The 22,461-nt window shown below is 39.9% G+C and overlaps 1 protein-coding gene across 3 annotated transcripts in view; it reads right to left on the minus strand.

Moving 5' to 3' along the window:
* The window catches only part of grid1a (glutamate receptor, ionotropic, delta 1a), a 200,870-nt gene that overhangs the window by 33,354 nt on the left and 145,055 nt on the right, over positions 1–22,461 (minus strand). For all 3 annotated transcript variants that reach the window (XM_047335325.1, XM_047335326.1, XM_035606862.2), the window contains exons 5-6: positions 6,889–6,942; positions 146–319 (exon numbers count right to left, since the gene is read on the minus strand). In XM_047335325.1, the coding sequence (XP_047191281.1) occupies positions 146–319; positions 6,889–6,942 (228 nt within the window). The remainder of the gene's footprint in view (positions 1–145; positions 320–6,888; positions 6,943–22,461) is intronic.

The raw sequence follows: 22,461 nt of genomic DNA on the forward strand, positions 1-22,461 counted from the left end.
GTTTCATAAGTTCAAGTCTGCTGGGCACTTGTATGTGCATGACAAAATAACTGACTAACATCTTTTAAAGACAAGCCATCAGATCTATTTTTGTATCAACCTTTAAAATCATGTAAATAGTTTTAAATAGTTTTTTTCTATTTACCTCCAGGGATTGCAGATAGCCTTCCTGTGGGTCACAGAGCAGGGAGGAGATGCGGTGATTGTTCCTCATACAGCGAACGTTGGTGTCCCGCCACAATGGGAAGATCTGACGAATGATGGTCATCCGCCCCAGAGAGCTGTGGACCAGCTCCATGATGTCCGGATCACTCACCTCCTGAAGATGAAGATGACAGCGGGAGTTTAGTTTCACAAGTCTTTGCCTTAATTATAAGTTCAAAATCTAGTGGCACTTTTTCAAAACAACATCAGATTGGGATTTGGTGCAGTGGGGAAACATGACGCAAACCATAAATATGCAGTTTTTTGAAAAAGCAAGACATTTTGATTAGAAGCAAAACCTCTGTAGGGTTTCTGTTTGCCTCTTTAGCAATTAAAACACCCGATGACACAAGGGGGCCACGGAACAAAAGTGATTGTTAGTGTTCTAACAATTAAATTGTGGAAAATGACAGACACTCGGGTGAAACAGAAACTTGTGCCCAACTTGATTTAATTAATACATTTTTTCTGATGCTGTACCAGCATAACCCAGTGCATGTTCATCAATTCACATCATTTCTGTCCCAGCATTGGATTATTTTATGATTTGAATCAACAGAGTCTCCATTAGTAGGCACATAGTTCATAAATGGTTATTTCTATAAAGTCAAGAAGTATATGTTTTTTTTAGCAGATTCCAAGCTTGGTGCCTATGGACCTTTGCTCTTGACCATATGATTGTAAAATATAAAGTTAGAATTGATCTTATAGGAAACTCACCTATTTTGTTAATCACATTATATGGATAAATCAATGAACATATCAAAGGATATCCATTACAATAATAGTGCAAGTGGCCTTTGACCCTCTTGAAAGGGGCGATGTATGTGTGGAGGGTCAGAGGAGATTCACCCGGTTAAGGGTCAGATCAATATATTCATGAGAGAGTGAGCTGCTTGCCGGTCTCCAGGGCAGGACGATGGTCGATGCGAAGGCTAGACAGTGGGTCTCTTTGGGGAACGACGGGTTCGTATGCTATCTGACAATAAGGCTGTGAGATTACTGTCAGGTCAAAACTTAAGCAAATTGATATAATTTCCCTCCCGCACATGCGTGAATGCGTGCTATCGTTCTTTTATATCAGACATTCTGATCTTTCCCCTTTGCAACCGGCCTCTCTGTTGTTCCCGCCTGTCTCTGTCCTCCCTCACTGTGAGTTTCCTCTGGCTACTGTCTGTCTGTTTGTACTGGCTTTCTATTTCACCCTCGTGGTTTTTCATCTCTCATTATCTTGCCATCCTTCTTACGCAGCCGTTCCGAGTATGTTTACCATATTTCAGTTGACAGTCGGTCTTTCTTTTTATCCTCACATAAATTTTTCCTCACCAAGGTTTAACTTTGTTTTGTTTGTTTTTGCCTTTTACTGATGTTAATAGTTGTGTAATATACATCTTTTTATTAATTTTATTTTATTTAGCGCAATACCACTTGAAGGTGAGCAAACTGAATTGAAAACACAAGGAGCCAGTATTCCCAGTAATCTTTGTAGAGAGTTAAAACACTCCTCAGGTGATTCTAGTTTATCTAGTTTAATCCTCTGGCTCGTTTTCTGACTCTACAGTCAGTCAGTCAGGTGGAAAGAATGAATATTCATGTATTTGCCGTGACACATTAATCGGATGGATTTATGCAGCACGGTTCACGGAGCCGAACCCTCACGTCCAAGCTAATAACTTCCAGCGCCACCAAGTCCAAGCGTTCTGCCGCCGTCATGAGGTGACATTTCTGTCATAAGCTGACCCAGCAGTGACAACGACCAATGGCACACGGCCGAGGAAATGCGTGCCTTCGAAGTTCTATTTGAGGAGAATGGACAGACCATTAAGTCACAATTAGGACACCACTGTGATGCCGTTCACTTGTGCATTAGACACAATTAGTACATAAGAGAATAAAGGCCAGATATGTCAATGTTCATCCCGTGGATTAAAGCACTGGAATCACTAGAGAACCGTTATTAATATAAATGGCTCCCTTTATGTGGTTAAGATAGCAAATCACAATAGTATTACTATCAAAAGTCTATAAGTGGACTTTATTTTAAAAATTATAGATTTGACAGTTATCACACAATCGGCTCAGGTGCTCAGCTCCTTCGAGGTAACCCACTTAAATTTCTGGAAAAGTGAATACAGCATGGCCGTGTTTCAGTGACAGCAGGCGCCCATAACAAATTAATCAAATCCAGTTCAGCCGCAGATAGGCTAAATTATCCTCTTTGTGCTGTTCAGTCAGTGTTATTAATCTTTTCACTGGATATAAATACAGACTTTAACCGTAATCATGACGGCGATTTAATTAGGAGTTAAGGTTTTTGAAGCTGCGGGCGACGAAACTGAGAAGCAATGCGAGCCAGGGAGGGGGAACAAAGCACTGTGTATGATACTCATTAGAGTTGTTCTTGCTTAGTCTCGTCTTTTTTTATGGGCTTTCGGTGCATTGTTGAGAAACCAAGGTTATTGGTTAGACAGAAAATAACCCCAGGATTACTTTACTACTATATTTATTAATTTACCGAATGATAGAAGCAAAATACAAGTGTCCTATTGGCCGTTTGCAATTGAGGTTAAAAAAAGAAATTACCCATTTGACTTTAGCATTTAACTTCTACATTGGGGCTTTGTAAAATGACCTTTAACCGAATATATTGAAGAGTTTCCTCAAACCCAGCCAAAATAACCAGATCCTGAATAGGTGCCTGGAAATATACTACATGTACCTCCAGTAACTAAACTGACCTGGTTACCGCGTGTATAACTGTTTTCTTTCACTGCAATATGAAATGCAACTACATTTTACTTTTGTCTCACATTAAATGTACATACTGAAAACACAGCAGTAAAACAACACTATGCATGTTTTGAATTAGACTAGGATCAGATGTTTTATGCAAAATTGTAAAAATATCAAGGTTAACTCTGTGCTTTAAGTGACTTCAAGTAATTACATTATTCAATTAGTAGCTGGTCCTCTGTCCCTTTCTTGGTGATTCTTTAAGCCTCAGGTCAGTTTGTAAGGCTTATGATGATTAAGCTATGGTTTTACTGGGCTTTATTCACAATATAATAATATAAAAACTGATTAGTAAAATAAACTCCTTACAGCTCTTGTGGCATTGCTGTTTGTCATGTCCCCAGGATATCAGACTAGTCACAGTGAAAACTATGGCACACTATAAATCTGTGGCCTTCTGAATTTCTTCAAAATGCAATCGCTAGCTGTGGAGGCGAAGAGGAGCTCCATTAGTTCATGTCGGTTTGCAATGGCTCTCAGTTAATCATACGTATGTATGTCTATGCACTTATTAATTCCACAACTGAACATGCTGTGAGAAAAGCGACAGCTCGGCTACTCACAGTTCATTACAGTCTAAAACTGTCCTTTCAATGAAGGACCATTTACGATAACATGTGGTCTGAGCAGCCGGAAATGCAAAGTCATTTCATGGCAAATTACACTAAACCTGATCTGCAGCAACACAAACTCAGCTGGACTATTCCGACCGCTGTGGAGCACGTGGGCGTGTTTTGAGGCAAAATTTTTCCAATACAGCAGAAAAAAGGGGGCCCATTAGGAAGATAGCACAAGAACTGGGTTTGTGTTATTACAAAAGATTCTTTTGAGAAGCTAAAAATCAATTTACATGAATTATGTGAGTGCAGTGTAAATGTGTGGGTCATCACATTACATGGCTCATTGTCTATGGGAACAATTTAGAAGCAACGCAGGGACAGGCCTAACTGTAAGTACAGTACAGTCCAGGGGAGCAGTGGGCCTATTTAATTAAACATGCTGTGTGTAATTTGAATTGGCCACTTAATAACCACAGCTTTAAATGACTAACTGTAACTGCTGTAACATTTAGAGAAGGGATTCTCTCGTCCCTGGTCCTTTAGATTCATGAGCATGACGTCTTCTGTGGTCGCCATGTTTGGGGTTAGCACGTCATGTTTGACATCCGTTCGTCCAAAAACCCTTTGGATTTTTGGACGAATACTCGTCGAGGTAAATGAAAAAGGACCACAGCAGCAAGCCCAGTGTTTTTGATAAATGCAATTTTATACACTGCTACTTTTGAATAAGCAATAAGCTGATCATCGGTGGAGAACGCATCAGTAGAACGGGGTTCCCGTCTCTGTCGCCTAAATGGGCAGATACCCCTCACATCAGTCATATCACGACTGTCCTCCTCGACTCTTGCTTGTCACAGCAGACACAGCCACATAATCCATCAAACATTCAGAGGTGTCACCACCAAATAACACACAAAAAATCCTTCCTGGATGTGCAATCCATCTGAGCCCAGTAGACAGTGTCAACTGCAGATAACGTGCGAGCAGCTGCAGCACGCTGTTGTAGTGGGTGGTTCGCCTGCCTGTCATCCCAGCACCCCTCTGCTGATGTACTTTTTACACATTTCAATTCTAAAAGCTTCTCTCTCTTCCTAATATTTATATAATTTGCGTGTTGAATAAGTTGCGTACCATCAGGGCTCATGGACTTTGTACCATTCAGACCCACTCCTTTGAAACTGTATCAAGGTCAGTCTCAAACTAAACTCGTTCGAGAATAGTCTATCGTTTTACAGTGAAAACCTTATTTTTCCCGATATATGCTCACTCCATTTTACACATGACAGTTTTATAATGTCGTCTGTGTCTCCATATGGAGCATTGACTGCGAGATTCACCTGGTTGAAAACGATGTCACAGATCGGTCATGACCAGGCAGCTGATTAGAAGCATGCCACAGATCTACAAATCCAAGAATTCCTATTCTGAACTCAGTCTCTCATGTGTTTAAAGGGATTTTTAAAAACAATCCTTGTGCACACTGTACCATCAGCTATGTTAGAAGCTTCTTAGATATCAATTCACAGGCAGCTCACAGGCTAGTTCCTCTATGAGGGAAATAAGAATTAGGAAGGTTATCGACGAACCAGCTCCCCCCGAGGTTTCATGAGAAGAGTTCCAGAGACGAATACTGTGAGGTTGACATGAGTTGTAATAGAATTTTCTTCTTAGCCTATTCAACATGTCTCTGTTATTCTCATTTCAAGGTGATCGTCAGCTTCATGGGCACTTTATCTGGGGCGATGAAATGAAAGGCAGAGATGGAGAAAGAGATAGGACAGTAGGAAAAAAAAAGATAAACAAAAATTACTGTGAGAGGAAAAATGAGAAAAAGGAAAAAAAAATATATAGCATCACAAATACAGCGTGCGAGAGAGAGTGGAGAGGAAAATGAAAATCATATATTGACAGAGCGAAGAAGGAGAAGAGACAATGGGCGTATGTTTCACAGACACAAACAGGCATATGTTTCCATTTAAATGTGCGCCTTCAAACACAAAGGCAGTGCCATAAAAGGTGCTTTTAGTTCACACTTCCCTGCATCTGATGCAATTAAAGATAATGTCTTGGTGGAGGTCAGTGGAACTTGGCTGAAAGGCATGCATGTGTTTGTATGTGAAAACTGCCTCAGTTAGTAATTGCAGTCTCCCATCATCTTGTTTGAAACTACAAATGCAATTTTTGGAGACATATCATGTAAATACTTTACTTAAAAAAAAGTTTTGAAGAACTCAATTGCTATCGCAAATCATTATTTGTTATGTATATACGGAAATACATGGTGACAATTATTCCAAACACTCAAAGTTGATATTTCATGAATACTAATTATAGTCTTAAATCTGGGAACGTAAACTGTCAGATAGCAGGTTTTCAACACTTTGAGCCTCATTAACTTTTGTGAATCAATATTTAAGCTACTGAGATATACTGGATTGCAGCACGGTGAACTCCTTTTTTAAAACACAAATGATAAGCGTTTAATATTTTGTTTTTGAGTACTTTTGCCAGTTTGTGTTTCAACTTCCAGAACAAGTGCTAATTAAAAAGGAAAGACAAAAATCTGGATCTTATTATCTCTGTGCGTGCTGCTTAAACAAGATGTGGGGGAACACTCACACACACACACACACACACACACACACATATTTATCATGCTCTGGGTTATGGATCAATATGCGCCATGGTCTGGTTGGTGAGCACAGGTTCAGATGTTCTCATGAGTAGGGATGTGATATTTCATTAAAATATGTGGACAGTGATGTATGTGTGCTTGTGTTCAAGAGAGGACTCCTATTAGGTACGACCATATTAATATTGGAGGTAATTCAACTCGGAACAACCTTTTGTATATTGTCTTTCATCCACTGCTTTTACCATTGGACCGGTCCTATGACTCCCCTCATCTCCGAATCACTTTGAATCAATTGAAATGCAGCAATGAGGCACTAAAGCTAAAGAGGAGTCGACTGTTCTGTATTCACTGAGTGCACCTAAATTTTGTGCTGTTACAGCCACTTTAGAAGACCATTTATGTCAATGTCAGACACAGACCACGGGTGCTGTGGGAGCAAAGGCACAGTAACATCGACAACTTAAGGCAGGACAATCATACAATATGAAATACTGGTACAGTCCATTAGGCAGACAAGTTGAAAAAAAAAGAAAAACAGTGTGCTGCTAATCCAGTTGGATATGGAAGCGCAGACTGACAACCTTATGTTTTCATGTGTCTTGTGTGTGCCCATCTTCTTGACAGATTTAAACTGACGATGAGTCCTAAATTCACTCAGCTGCAAGGTGTATTAAGTGTGTTTGTGTTTGGCTTTACCTCGTTGGCATAGACCCAGTGACTGTCCTTGGACGCCAGGTTTGTTTCCACAGCCTGAAGTAAAAGATAAAAAAGAGGAAGAAAGAGACAGAGACAGTTTAAGGTATTACATTTGTTGAACTTTCACATAATTCCTCGGGATCTAATACAACAATACATAATAGTCCAAGTCAGACACCCTTCTGGATCATGAGGAAAGTGGTCTGTTATACATATTTACTGAGAGGACAAGCTCTGTGGTAAGACTTCAATCCACTTTTTTTTACAGAGCACAACTCTGTATAATATCTTACAAAGAAAAAAAATCTGTTTTATGTACAGTTTGGTTTTAGTCAGATATTGAATAGAATCTGCATAACAAGGATGAATCACTAAGTGTATGTGAGATTACTAAATCTAAATTCTAACCCTTGCAATTTCCATAAATGTCCATTTCATTTTTGAGTTCCTCCACCTGTTACACGTCTGAACATATTTGACATCTGTCATGCGTAATGGCTCGGCTGCAAATCGCTGTTATCAGTGTCTAAACTAATCCCTTTTGCACAAAGCAATGAGTGTTGCTAAATATTTGTCTCCACTGCAAGGCATGGTATAGCCTGGGCATCCAAATGGACAGGCCAACATTATCAATGGATGCCATGAAACACCAAGCTGTACCAGGTGAGTACAGTGTCATGCATTTTTAAGTGGACATATTTGTCACAGTTGCCCCGTAAGTTTACACTGTAGCCACTTTTGCCAGCTGAGGCGATCTACTGGACCGACCCAAAAGATTTTGTAAGTACCATTCATTTACACACCTACATTTATAAACATAAGACCCATGTTGAACAATACAGCAATTTCCCCATTAATATCTGTATATATTTATCATAGGTAACTGGAGATGAAACGCTGTCATAATCATAGTAACCAAAATTATCACCATATTATTGTGGTATTGTTTAAATATGGCTGTTAAAAGAGCACTGACAGAAACTGAAGTAATTTCCCCAAGTTAGAGTTTAAATAATATATGATTATTGATATTATTATTATTAATTATTTATTGATAAACATCCCATGGTTTCAGGTTTATACGAGCTAACAATAAAATAAGATAATCAAATGTGCCTATAAAAACATTTAAAAACAATACAAGCATATGTATAACAAGACTTTTTATGATTTACTGTATCTGAGCAAATTACAAATAATGATGAAAATCCAACAGAAGAAGAAAATTAAATGGTTTAAACAGCTGCGTTTCTGAGGAAAAACAATCAGCTCAACACACACTGTGCGGAGAAGAAACAGGTTGACATCTCGTTACATTAAGTGCAGACGTTGACCCCAATCATCCGAGAGTCAGGCCGAAATATTAGCATCTGTTAATCGCAGTTTGGCACTAGTGGATGCTACTGTAGCAGATGCAAGTCATGGTCGGAGCACTAGCGCCCCTCCTGCTATTACAACCTGCCGGTCCTTCCTCCATGTTGTTATGACACATAGCAAATCCACGATGCTTGCTGCGCCTGCACACGTGTGTCACAGAGACTAACTATGGTCAATGCTGGACGGTATCAACCAAATCACCATGGTAATAAGTGTGGTCAGCACCGGTTAAGTGAATAACTGGGTTATGCCACTTTTCCCCGTATACATGAGCGGGGAAGATTGGAAAGAATGACGGGAATAACTCAGCCTCCGGTACAGTAGGTGGCGCTCTGCCAATGACAACTGGTCGGAATAAGGCTTTTTTTTCTTGTTGACTTTTGCCAAAATCACAACAACTTGGAAAGCGGGGACTTTTCAGCGCTGTACATTTCGTACATTCTCAACGCCTTAATAACGTTTCTTGCCGTGGCGACGTCCTTGGGTTTAAAGGAAAATAATTTGTGTTGTTATAGTGGGGAGGGGCAGTTATAACCTACGGAGCATGAACGGACACGTAACCCGAGTTTACCCCGGTTAAGGTGTACACATGCACGAATCCCCCGGTTACTAAAGGAGTTATCTAGGTCTGTTAACTCTGATTTTAGCCGGGGTAACTAGATGGCGTTTGAGAAACCGAATGCCTTAACCCGAATATAATCAGGTTTTTCAACTGCATGTACACGCATTATCATGACTCTACTACTAACCGTCAGGGATTCCACGGTTTATCATGATACCGCTTACCTGTAGGCAACTATAACACTGCAAGTTAATTTGACATGTGTTAAAGGTATAGAAGAAAGAAAATCTTCCACTACTGTGTTGCACAACTTTCAGGCGTGTGGGCATTTGTTTGCAGGTGTGGAACAAAGCACGATTTAGAGAAAAAGGAATGCCACAGTGCTGAAGGTAGATCTGCAGGGGCTACTGGCAAACAACGAACAAAAAGAAAGAGCAGAACCAGGCAGATGAAAGTGAACTGTGCTTTCCTCTGTGTGGGGACATGTGCAGCTTTGTGGAAATAAAGAAATATTCTTAGTGTTTTTCTACATCAGTTCCAGTTAACGTCTCTTAATGCATCTTGTAAAACATATCCTTTTTGAAGATGGTGCAAGGCAGATTTTTTCATATGGAAAATCCCATTAGCACATCCTCGAAAAAAAAGGGACTATTTGATTTGACAAGAGAAATAACTTTAATAACTGTTATCTGTCATCTGTAAAACATGGCCTGTGCAGCTATGACATTAGATAACAATTCACTGTAAAAAAAAAAAAATTAATAGATCATAGGCGGTTGGGGGGCATAATCTACATGATGGAAGAATATCAGCTAAATCCATCCATGTGTGAGTAATCCATTATTTCAAAATGACGATAGTTCCTCTCTGGCTCAACATGAAACCTGACACTGAGAACCACTGACTGTCAGAACAACCTTGACATTCAAGAGACATGGCAACTCCTTGAACTGCATTCATTGATCCAGACGAAATCTGCCAGATGACATAACGGTGAAAACAAAGTCGAGTAGTGTAGTGTGAGTTAGTTAATGTGTACCAGCTGGGATGCAGTGTTTTGTTGAAGCCTTGGGCACAATAGAACCCTCGACTTGAGGTTCAGCATCAGTTCGCAGAACAACTGAACACTAACAACTTGAGACACTCACGGAACAAAGCCGAATAAATGCTGTTTGTGAGCTGCTGTTTGTGAGCTGCTGTTTAACCTCACTGCTGTGCGACCGTGACAAACATAACGGCTGCTGACTTGCTGAAGTGTTTGACACTTGCAGTGACGAACAGAGAGCTCTGCCGAATTCTTGTGTGTTCACGGCAAGGTCACTGTGTGTGACCCTTGACATTTTCTCCAGCATCAATCTAAGAAAGCAAAGGGGAGAACCGCTACTCAAACTGCATAGGAATTTGATTGTCTCCTGCATATCACAGAACACTATACTGATACTTAACATTCATGGCTTGTTTTCTTTCACCTCCTATAAGTGGCCCCTAGTTCAAATAGTTGTTCATTCAAATTGTGAAACAAGAATTTGATTGAAAATTGCTTGGATCGAGCGAGCTCAGAAATGACAAAGCCAGAGTTCTCATTCAAAAAGTTCCAGCACTTAAAATACAAAATCCCCTTGTGTCTTCAGTACAGTTCCTACATTATTTTACAAAAACAGCCTTCTTCTTCTAATCACACATCGTCCCATTTCAGTTGAACTAAGCAAGGATTTTCCCATTTGCTTCAAATTTATCAAACCAAAGCCTAAGAATCCATTTGAGACCCTAAATGCTATCGACATCCAGGCAGAGTAATTTTGCCTTTCTGTGTTTTCTTTCTTTTCCATTCACTACAGGAGATGATGTAATAGCGTAACTCAGCCAAGAAATGTGGTTTTGGAGGAGGCAGGGACGAGAGTCTGGAGTGACAGCTGAGCAATATTCTATAATGTTGATACAGCCGAAGCCTGGCGACAGTAAGATCTATAATCTGAGAGGCAAAGTACCCCAGGCATGTTCTTATAGAGTAGCAATGCCACAAAGGCAGCCAGAGAATGCCAACTCCAATTTCAAACTGACAGCCAAAAAGGAACTGAGGGGAATTGTGGTTAGAATGATGTGAAGAAAAGGTGGGCGAAGGAAGGAACTGAGCATGATTCTGCCGCATATGGAAACATGGACGAGCAAAGAGTCAACATATTTCTAAATATTTCAAAGCAATAATGGAGTCAGTTTGGATCATTCACCCAGGTGCTACTTTACTAAGTACACCTAGCTAAAACTGATCTTTTACAACCATCCAGCAATGAATCTTTGGTTGTCATGTTCACTTTTTAATTCAACTTGCTGATGCAGATTTTTTAATGGCTGCAGTTTAATTTGGTTATAGCGATAGGTGTTTCAATTTTTTTGTCCACCCATTTATATCAGTGGATGTAATGTATTATGTATATAGATGGATATATACTGTATGTATGTATGCACTCTGGGCACATTATAAATGCATGCATGTTTCAAATGCCTGCATCTGCACAGCTACATAAACGGGTTATTTAGATGTAGTCAAATCAGGCATGACTTGCACAGATAATACAGTGTCTCCTTATCTATTCTGCTGGATGTTCACGATGAAGCACAAGGTGACAGCACGGAAACAACACGCAGAAACATTCCACCCACTGTATCTTAAATAAACTGCAGTGTGGGAGATTACAGGACACAGAGCAAAGGTTTGCCGCTCATTAGAGCAACACGATGAAATCATTTTTGACGATTAAACTAATCAGGAGGTGTAATTCCATCAAATGTGCCATCGATGACACTAACATGCTGCTTTTCTTATTAACAAAATGTCAGTGTAAAATTACTTACAGAGCTTGATTAATCATTGAGTGAATAAAACAGCAGTAAGACTAAGTTAAACCAAACTGTACAGTGGAGTATTAATTTTGATTATCATTTGTGATAATTAGCTGCTTGCTGTATGGCAGCAATGTTGATGATTGCACTTTTTTATTATTAAATTCAACAATATTCAAGATCAGCTACTTGCATACTATATATGTTGATCACTCAATGTATCTATGAATCTTTACCAATTGGAATCTGTAACTACTAAGTGGTGATCGAGCTTTACAACCAAATATACGAGGGAATCCACAACATTGCCTCTCAAAAAGAAATGTCTGACTCGCTTATACAACGCTGCCGGAAATCATTGTTGCACTTGCAGTGTTTTAATTTCAAAGTTGAATTAAAAGCCACAGACATCTCAACTTAGTAGTAACACTAAAGTGGTAGCAGTAATGCTTATTTCAAGTTTCCTAACTTGTCCTGGTACCCAAGGCAATTTGCTGTTTTATTTTCAAAGACATGCGCCCAAAGCCGCACTTCCTAAAATACTAAATTCAGTAGGATGAAACAGACCTTGAAACTGATGTGATCAATGCTTATTAGCATTTGAGAACTGATTCCAGAACTGACTCAAACGTTTTCTTGTACCACTGCGTGTTGTTACTATCAGGAGACATTGGATCTGGGGCATTTCTGAGTCAGTATTCCTAATGATTTCATGATCTTAATCACACATTCCAAAGTATTGATAAAAAGTTCAAAATTACATGAATAAAATAAATAACAAACATCAAAACCTCTGTGGCTGAATCTAATTGGCTGTGAGTCACAGCACATCACAAAACCCTAACATCTGTCCGTCCACCCATCCACCCATGTTTAATAGACTTCATTTGTGCACTAATTGTCTATTGTCTCTGAAATGCTCTCAGAATGCACTTGTGTAGGTTTCTTCCCCACCCCTCTCTCACACAGTATCTTACTCGTGTTCAGTGACCAGAGATTTGTCTGTATTTGAGGCAATGCACCATAGTTTTGAGGTCAGGTCTGGATGCATAGCAACCACAGGCCTCTGTTGATTTGAAATGGATGCCTTCCGTGGATTCTTGGTATTTGGTTATCATTTGAAGAGGGTGGACAATCAAAAGGTTTTTGGAGCTGTCGCAGCTTCTGCTTTCTTCTGTTGATAGGATCTCACAGAGACGCCGGGAGGGAGTAATGAGGTCTGTCATAACAGAGAGACATTAGACCCTCTGAACCTGTTGCTGTGGAAACACCTTCAGACCAATTAATGGGCTCCATCAGCACAACAAGGAATACAAAGATGCTGACAGCCCTCAGTTTACCATCAGAATGGTACAGACGTACGAGCCGGCATGCCTTCTGCACATGTTAATGTTCAAATTTAGTCCATACGTATATGGGTTAAAGTCTGGATTCATCAGCACCCCCTCACAAGCAACCTAATGCTAGTTACTCAAAAGATACAGTAACCGATGAAAACCAAGATAAATGTCATCCGGGATACTGATCCGCACACCTTCAGCGACAATCTAACACCTGAAAACATCTCTTCTGACCTCCGGCTGGCAGTATTCAAGACCAGGTGGCCATCCCAGGAAGTTGGTACATGTGAGATGCATTAAAAACAAATCAGGACCGCCATCTGCCATAGTACTGAGGCTGCTAGCTTCTCTCAGCATGTTCTGTAGTTGCCTTCCCACAGGCTTTTGCTATAGCTATTAGCAGAATAGCTAATGTCCCCACGAGGAGACTCTACAGTTGGCAAGTTGGAACATTAACCCTCATTATATGAACTAAAATCAGAGGCAGCTTAACACTGTACCCGTGATTGCAATACAGTGTTTCATGAATTGTTTATCATATGGTACACATTTATAGCCATGTTCTGCTGTGGTAATAAATGTTATGAAATTTCTTTCAACTGTACATCTTGAAGATTACAAATAATCAGTTGCATTCACACTTTCATAAAGTAGCATCAGTAGCTGGAGCATCTACAGTGCAAACATGGATTCAACCCAGCAGCCCACAAGGTGTCTGAGGCAGAAGTGAGAGGAGGTGAAATGACCAAACTTGAACTGGATCCAATTATTTTCCTCTGGTGCCATGAAATATTTACAATATTTAAAGCTTAGTAACCCCTTTCTATGAAGCGCACATCTATAGTGCATTAACATATGAATTATGCATTCATAAAATATTGGGAATGCATTGTAATGCACTATGAATGCGTCATAATGCACTATAGATGTGGGCTTCATACACATTGTTACCCAGCTTTGTCTTCTACATTTCACTAGCCAAATTATGTTTACAATTTTGAGATTATTATAATTTAATATGATTTTTATTATTTTTATTTTACTCCAAAAATCTTCAACACTATAATAAATTAAATGTTGCTCTTTAAAAAATATGCATGTCACCTGTCATGTGCTTGTAACAGAAAAAGTTATCTGCACGCTTTTAACAGTTAACCAAGTTAACAAAGCTTGCAAGCGTGTTGGAGCAATCAGGAGCAATGCTGATTGACTGACCAGGGTTTATTACAAAGTTACACTCCAACTCCACAAAATTCAAGTTCATTTAGATTAAATTAGATTTTCATATATGTATCAAATGGTGCGGTTCATTTGATAGACCATACGTTGTGAACCAGCTTCGCTTTGAACAAAATACTGACTTGGTTAACACCTTAACAAGACACTGAAACACACTTCTTTACCAGAAGATGAATTACTTTGCATTTCTGCAGGCTGCCCTTGGGGAACATTAACTAAACCCGTGCACCTGGGGGAAATTTATGTCGTGGATCTTTGATGATATTTGCAATTGAATTTTTATTGCACAGCTGATGGATGTAATTAACCTGGATAATAACCGGAGAACAAACTGATTATCATAACAAACTAACTTTTTTCATCTACAGTTACAATACAAGGACACGCACGCACGTGCACACACACACACACACACACACACACACACAAACACTTTAGGATGCAAGGTTATTTTTAATTACTACTTACTGAGGAAACAAAGATGTAGAATTATAACGGACAGATATATCAGTTCGTAAAAGGACAGGGCAATATTACTTGCTTATTAGTAATATTATTTTTGGAAACATGCAGATGTGGCCGTCATCTTTATCAACTTCCTCTTTTTCTCTTTGTTTGTTTTTCATTGAATTTTCACAGGACTGCAGCACGCCTCTGTTGCCTTTTGGTGTTAGCAGTTAAGAATAATCAAGGCTGATATAGACACCATTGGTCTAGGGAGCAAACTGGCAGATTACGTGGAACAAGGACACTTGGCCGAAACCCACGAGTGTCAACATTTATAAAAAAACAGGTTGACAATCAAAAGCCGACGGAAGTTAAGCAAAAGAATGCCATTAAAATAGAACTGAATAATACATGCCACCATTATCTCACATTAGTCAAGTGATTTCAGGTGAGCAAAATACAGTAACTGTTTTCCATAAAAGCACTTTGTACCATTTCAAGGCCATTAGCTTCGAAAAAATGAATTTCCTTTCACATTGAACTTCACACCCGAAAAAACACATCTTAAGAGAGAGGTAAGTGATTTTTATTTGGAAACATATAAATAATGAAGCTGTCCCTCATATTCAGAGTTGAATTCAGGGCAGGATAGGTAGCTCCTTACAAGAAGTGTTTTGTGTTTCAGTGTCTGGAGTAAATAGAAGCGAGTGACACTTTCATCTCTTTTGTTTCACATAAAAGCTGATTAGTTGGAAGCTTGCTCCGTTTTGTGCAGCCAGGAATAAACTGCTGTGATAACATGCTAAAACGGTTGCACAAGGGTCCTTGTGGAGCATTACAGTACAGTTGTTAGAGCCCTCTCACTAAACACCACTATAATCACTGTGATGCAGTGTCCCCACATGACACTCATGGCTGCCGAGGCCTCTCGGTCCTCTCGTGTGCAGTGAACTTGCTTCTCATGTTGCTTCTAAGGAATCGCCGCCGACCAGGTAAGAACATCCAGACACATATTTGCAGATGCCAAAAGAAAAAAACATAGTGGGATTTGGAGGCAGGGAAGTGGCTGTACTCACAGGGATGCTCCGTGTTTGACTGCTTGCGTGACCCGACGCCAACATGCTTAAACTCACGAGCCGCAGTGTGGGCGTCAGGTTGGAGCTTGAACTTTGGGACTGGAGTATTTTGTTGTATTAAGCACTGAAACTATTTAGTGTTAGATTATTATAGTTGAGTGGGTTTTTTTTGTTGTTGCACCTATTCATATGTTAATTTAAGTATACTTTAAACTATAAACATTTAATACGTCAAATTTCAAGTTCCAATTTCCCTTAGCAGTAAAAAATCTGTTCTTATTATTGAGCATCATTTTGAGCTTAAAAATCATTATCGGTTCTGGCCCCATTTCAGTAGGTACCGCCAACGTTTAAAAAGGATCAATTTAGCATCGGTATCAGGGAAAAAAAACAATGATACCCAGGGAGAAGAGTAAAAGCAAATGTGAGGTGAGAAACCAGGAAAAAATATTACCTGGTAGGAAGATATCACAGTTTAGTCATGTGATGGGGAGTGTCAGTGTCAGGCAATGTTCTACAGCATAGAAAAGGTGGGATGTTTAAAACCGTTTTCTGTCCATTTAATGGCGGAGGCCTCCTTTAGGATTATGGAGCACATGATATGTGAACAATATGTTCTGAAATTTCTTCCAAAGAACAAATATGAAACCTTTGTAAAAAACTGTCTAAAAAAAAATAATCTAAGGTGCAGTTCATATGCACATTTTGGATACATACAAAGAGCATGGAATAGTAATATTTCTGGAATCTTCACATTTCACTGTCACTAACCTCAGTTGCCGTTAAAAAGTGTTACTCCTTATCTTTGGCCAATGCAATTGCTAACTTGACAAATTAATTTTCGTCGATGGCATATTATGAATTTATCACTTAAAGAACAGCTATTATTGTATTACTTACACTCACCGACCATTTTATTATTTTATTAGGGACTACTTGTAATTATACACGTCATGACTACATTTAGTCATCAAATCCCCAAATAATATGGGAGCAGAATAGAGTGCTTAAAATCATGCCTCAGGTCATGAACTTAATGGTCACATCAAACATTGATATCTCTAGCGTTTGTTCACAGTGGTGTGTGTGTGGGGGGAGGATGGAAGGATGGAAATGGCTTATTGATTAGAGAGGTCCGACAAGAATGACCCTCAAAAGGGCTTCAATAATTCAGACGGTTCTTCTTTACAAGTGTGGAGAGCAGAAAGCGACAGTCGGACCAGATAGTCCACGGCGGCAGAGGACCACGTTGAGTTCCATGCCAGAGAAAACTAAATCGGAGGCTGCAGTTGGCTCCGACTCACCAAAACTGGACAGCTGTAGACTGAAAAACTAGCCTGGTCGGATTAATTTGAATTTTTTCGCTGGGGCATGCAGCCAGACACTAACCAGGAGTCTGTGGTTAGTGCATGTGTACTAAACTCTACACATCCTTTTAGACGGTTCTGTTGAAGTATATTCACTGCACACCGTCCTATTTCTTCACTAATGAATTTTTGACCTAAAAGGAGCTCATTGTGAGAGAATAATTAATCAGACTGCTTAAAGATGAATTGGTTTTGCTGTCCATTGTGTTAAATGATGCAATATTTCCGACCGATAACCAATGGAGCGTTTAATCTTCATGCTGGCAACCTGCTTGCTCACACCTCCAATATAATGCTCGACATAGTCACTGCTCCCAAAAGCTTGTATGAGTAAAAAATAAATAATTAAATAAAAGGTAAAGGTCACAATTTACCCATTTTCAAATGGCTTCTTCCGGCAAGATCCTGCGCTATCTCACAAAGCAAACGTCATCTCTGGTGTCATGAACATGACGGTGAGTTCAGGGTACCTCGGTGGCCTGCCGAGTCACTTGATCCCAATCCAATGGAACGTACAAATCTCCCTTTCTACCCATGGTATGAAGGGTAGAAAGGGAGATTTGCAGCGTGAATGTGTGACTGACAACGCAGCTGGAATCAAAGTCTGTTAGGCAAGGCAATTACAATAATGCTCAGCGGCAGGTTTTATGAGACTAGAGCTTCCTGTGCTGTAGATGTGAATACGAGGCAAGGAGCTACTGAAATTGCTACAAAAGCTAAAAACCTACTGTAAGTATTTAGGTTAAAAATGACTTGGTGTCCACTGAATACAAATATTCAAATACATTTTCTCTTGTGATGGTCTTTCATCCACTCCCTCTAATTTTCAGCAGAGTAAACAGGGGCCGCCTGAGGACATAGACAAGAGTGAAGGCTAAGATAATGATACAAGAACAGACCATAACAATATGACAAACAGGTACATCGGGTACTTGGTGTTGATGCTTTGTTTTCTCCTAAAACCCTCACTAAATAGAACCATTTTAATAAAATACTGCAATGAGCCTGATGGCTCTGCATTGATGCTGTTCCTCTTTTTCTGAGAAATTAAGGACTTCTGCGTGCTGCTGGGTATTATAGGTCAAAGTAAATAGACAAGCTCTATGCACCAAACTCTGCCTGATTAGGCACAAGCAAGCAAGATGAATGGGAAGGCAAACAAGAAGCAAACAAGAACAGAGGGAGCACGAGAGGTAGCAGAGGGAGGTTAGCTGGGCCAAACGTGAACATGAATCTCATCCTAATTATTTCCGCGCAGGGTGAGACGTGTCTGCTTGTCTTCTCAGAACACCATGGGAAAGAAGAGGAGTTAGGGAAAGCGGTGGTGTGAAAGTTTAAGTTTTGACATAATGCTAATTCCGAACTGTGCTGACAGCTAGGGAGGCTGCAGAGGAGAGGAGAGGCGGAGGTGTCAGCCATGGCACTTTGCCAACTACACCCCCCCAAAAAGGGCGAGAGATACTGCTATGATGTAGATTATTTGTTTTCCGAAGGTTTTATTGGTACAGTTTGCTTGATCGGCATTGGGCAACCACACAGACATATACCTTCTGCTATACATAGATTATTATACACAGGCACACTTATCGGTGGTAACCCGTCAAAACTATGCTATAAGAGGTAAGGGTGAAAATCAAATGAATTAAATGGATATCCACTTGTTAGTCATTTCACAAACCGTATGTTTGGAGTCTGCGTAGGGAAGCTATTTGCTTGGATCATTTGGAGGACTAGAAGACCACTACCTCTTGATCCCAAAAGAAGAGGCAGGGCCAAGGGGCGTAATTGTACAATCAATAAATTAGGCAAAAATGCCTTTTTTTTGCATTCCCCCAAGGCCAGTGTGGCTGCATCAAAGATACGGAGAGAAAGATTTTTTCCCTGAGCAGTGGTTTACCTTGCTTGAAAGGAATCTAATTTGTCAGCATGCTCTACTAGTGGCCTCAAGTAACAGTTACGCTGCTTTATAGCTGGCACAAGCTTTTCAATACACCTGAGAAGCACTTCAATTTAATTTGTCTCATCAAGATCAATAAATGTGTCTGAGCTGCGACTCTTCGGGACATACTGCCTGTTAATAGGCCACAATGATTTTAGAGGGACCATTCCTACAACTCGCATACAGTGGGGTTTACAAAAGTCTGAAACCACTTGGTAAATCTGTCTCAGACTCTTGGTCCCTACTGTATGTTCTATGGTGCTCTGCTATAAATTAAATAAGTTCTTATTATGCCAGAGAGCCAACGCGCTGTCAGAATGTGCAATAGCTAAGCTCCTACGTAAATTATCAGAGGCCTAGAAAGCCATGATATGAAAATAAAAGTCCTCATGCAAGTCTTTCTGAATAGTGCGGAGTGACGTGCAGATGGAGTGCTGTGAGAAAAGAACGATATGGGAGACTGGGAGGAGAGGGGTTCCCAAAGCTGAGGAGAAGGCGGAGTTGGGGAGAGGATAGCGGGTGCATGATCAAAGCCTATATTTTGAAATCACTTACTTCTCCATTAGTTTGATTAATGGGGCCAGCCTCACCATCAGACAGAGGCGAGGGGCTTGAAAAATGATGCAATTACTGGTTTTTGAATAGAAGGCTGAAAAAGGCCTGTTTGAAAGAAGGATCTGGAGGAGATTCTACAGGGCGTCCTGGACAGCAGACTACCTCCTCTTCATCCATCTCTCCCCCCTGCCACACACCCTGAAGTCTCACAGCACCAGCACAACCATTCCCCTCCGACGTCTCCCAGACTTTGAGGCATGCTCCAGTAGCCCCCATTTAGCTGGGGGGAGCATATTGTAAATTGTGATTAATATATATCAGTATCCTTCAGTGTTTTTGTTTTGATGCTCCACTCAAGTCACTCAAAGGTTAATTTTCATTTAATATGTTTTTTTCCCCATTTACACTAAAGTTGTTCAAAAAGGATGCTTATCGAGCATTATGACAAAAAAACATTATATAAACCAGTCTCAAGTGCCACTTAGAAAGATGTTCAATGCAACACTATGACAGTAATCTCTTCAGCTTTGATATCCTCTCTAATTTGATTTGGTGGAAATAATTACGCATAAAGCATACAACAAAGGAGCTGCTGTATCCTCCATATTGTCTTAATATTAGATGGCTGTAACACCAGTGTAGGTTGTTCATTCAACAAAGAGGGGCACACCTCCACTTCTATTCCGTCACAAGCCTGGTCTATAAATTATAATATTAATAATCATGAAATACAGTTCACCTGGACAAATGCTGTGATGATTTATGAAAGGATCACTCGGACAGTGTGTGGGAGGCAGTCGACAGGACTTTGGGACAATTTGGTCAGATAGAGGCAAGTTACCAGGGATCCATCATTGCACTGCCGAGACAAATTTGAGGAGGAGATGAAGAGTAAAATGAATAGAAGGAAAGAAACACAAAGCCATATGTAAGGTTCATGCACGGAGGAATTCATACACATCCAAAATCTTAATAATCTTAAGCATCAAAATTTCCTGCTGAATGCAGCAGGTTCAGGAAAACTCTTCTGGGAAGTTTAGAGAGCAGAAAAATTTGTGTCCTTTATTCTGCGGTTTGTAAATGCCAACCAGTGTAGTTTTGGTTAATAACTTCTTTTGCCACCTCTCTGTTTTAACGATGATAATATTCTATGCTGTGAAAGGAGTGTCTCTCGATCATGGCTGTAATGTGAAAGCAAATGTCTATTTTCCCGAAACGAGACCTCTGAGCCCTTCAGTTTTGATCTGCTTGGGATAAAATCACAGCCAGCCACAATAGTCACAGCCACAGTCAAATACAGCAGCAGCGAGATCTGGCATGTTTCACTGGTGCATGAGCCTGCATGCCTGATTATGCCTGTCTGTATGTGTGCATGCAAAAATGTTTGATGGGAGTTGTGAAAAATGGAGAGAGAGTAAATAAAAAAGAGAAATAACAAAAGAGAATAAAGCTGTCGGGATCACCCTTGGGAGTGGAGTCAATGAGGGTTAATAAGGGCAGATGGATACAACCCATAACAGAATAGTGAATTCACAGTTTTAATTTTCAGACAAATTTTAATTTGACGGTGTTCTAAATATTTAAAATCCAAACTATGCTTTAATTAAACACAAGACCATGGGTCAATATTTGCACGTTGAATCAAACAGCCATTCTTGGCAGAGTGTGAAATCAGATTACTGAGAGTCTCGGTGCTCGTTTACACATTAGCATTTACAGTGATTCTCACAAAAGTGCTCTTTGTGCCCGGATTTCACACCAAAATCAGATTTCATTCAACCCTTCCAATGCATAGCCAATCCACTAATATAATTGCTGAAGCACTCACAGGGCTGTTAGTGCACAGGCTTGTGGCATAAACTCTTATCAGAACACAGCCGATTTCAGAACTGAGGTGTTAAAAACCTGTTGCACAAATAATAGCTTCATTGATTGATAGGAAGATAATCCATACTACCCATGATTATGAATAAGTGGGAAGCATCAGAGGGGCGAAGCATACCCTACGTGTGTTGCTTATACAATAAATATACTATGTATATGTACTATTTAGAATGTCTGTCCTGCCACAGTTTCCATATGATACATTTTTAATTAAACAATATAGAAGATGTCTTAATCACCATTGCTTCATGTTAAAGCTGTGTGCAGCGCTCTTTGCCTCTCTCTCTCTTTCGCTTTCTCTCTCGCTCTCTTTTTCTTCTCTCATCAGCACCAGGAGAAATCCTGCCTGTACCAATGGCCCGTTACATCATACTTTGAGTTTTTTAATGTCCTTGGCAGACAGGCAGAATTTGCTATACAAACTTAGTAGATGAGACTTTCACGGTGTTTCACATTCAGGGGCAGACGAATGAGAAAGAAATTTACCAAAAATAATCTATGTTGCTTGTACATTTTTAGAAAATCTTGTTGTCTGGTTTGAACAGCACCTTTTTGTGGAGGCTGAAGGGAGCAGATTATAGTCCCACACTGAATGATGCTACCTACAGTAGTTATGCATAAATCAGATGCAGTATATGACCATATCTTTCAAACGTGGGTGTTAACCCCCGACCTGTGAATGAGACATAAGAGGAAAAGATGAATTCGCATGTGCACATGTTGATCACTGACTCATCCATATTTGTGTGAGAGCAACATAAGTGGAGGAACATTTAGGAAGGTAAAACAGGTAAGAGTGTGAAAAAACAACTGAACTGGCATGCAGGTATTTATATTCTGTCCACAGGGGCAGTACTTTAATTGAACATTTTCTTTAGAGCTTTTGGACTTTGATAGGATGTGTGCTGGGTACCAATACAGTACTTGTTTTCCAAGTGGTTGGCTT

Source organism: Scophthalmus maximus, chromosome 10 (genome assembly GCF_022379125.1).
Source record: "Scophthalmus maximus strain ysfricsl-2021 chromosome 10, ASM2237912v1, whole genome shotgun sequence".
In the NCBI taxonomy this organism is placed as follows: Eukaryota; Metazoa; Chordata; class Actinopteri; order Pleuronectiformes; family Scophthalmidae; genus Scophthalmus; species Scophthalmus maximus.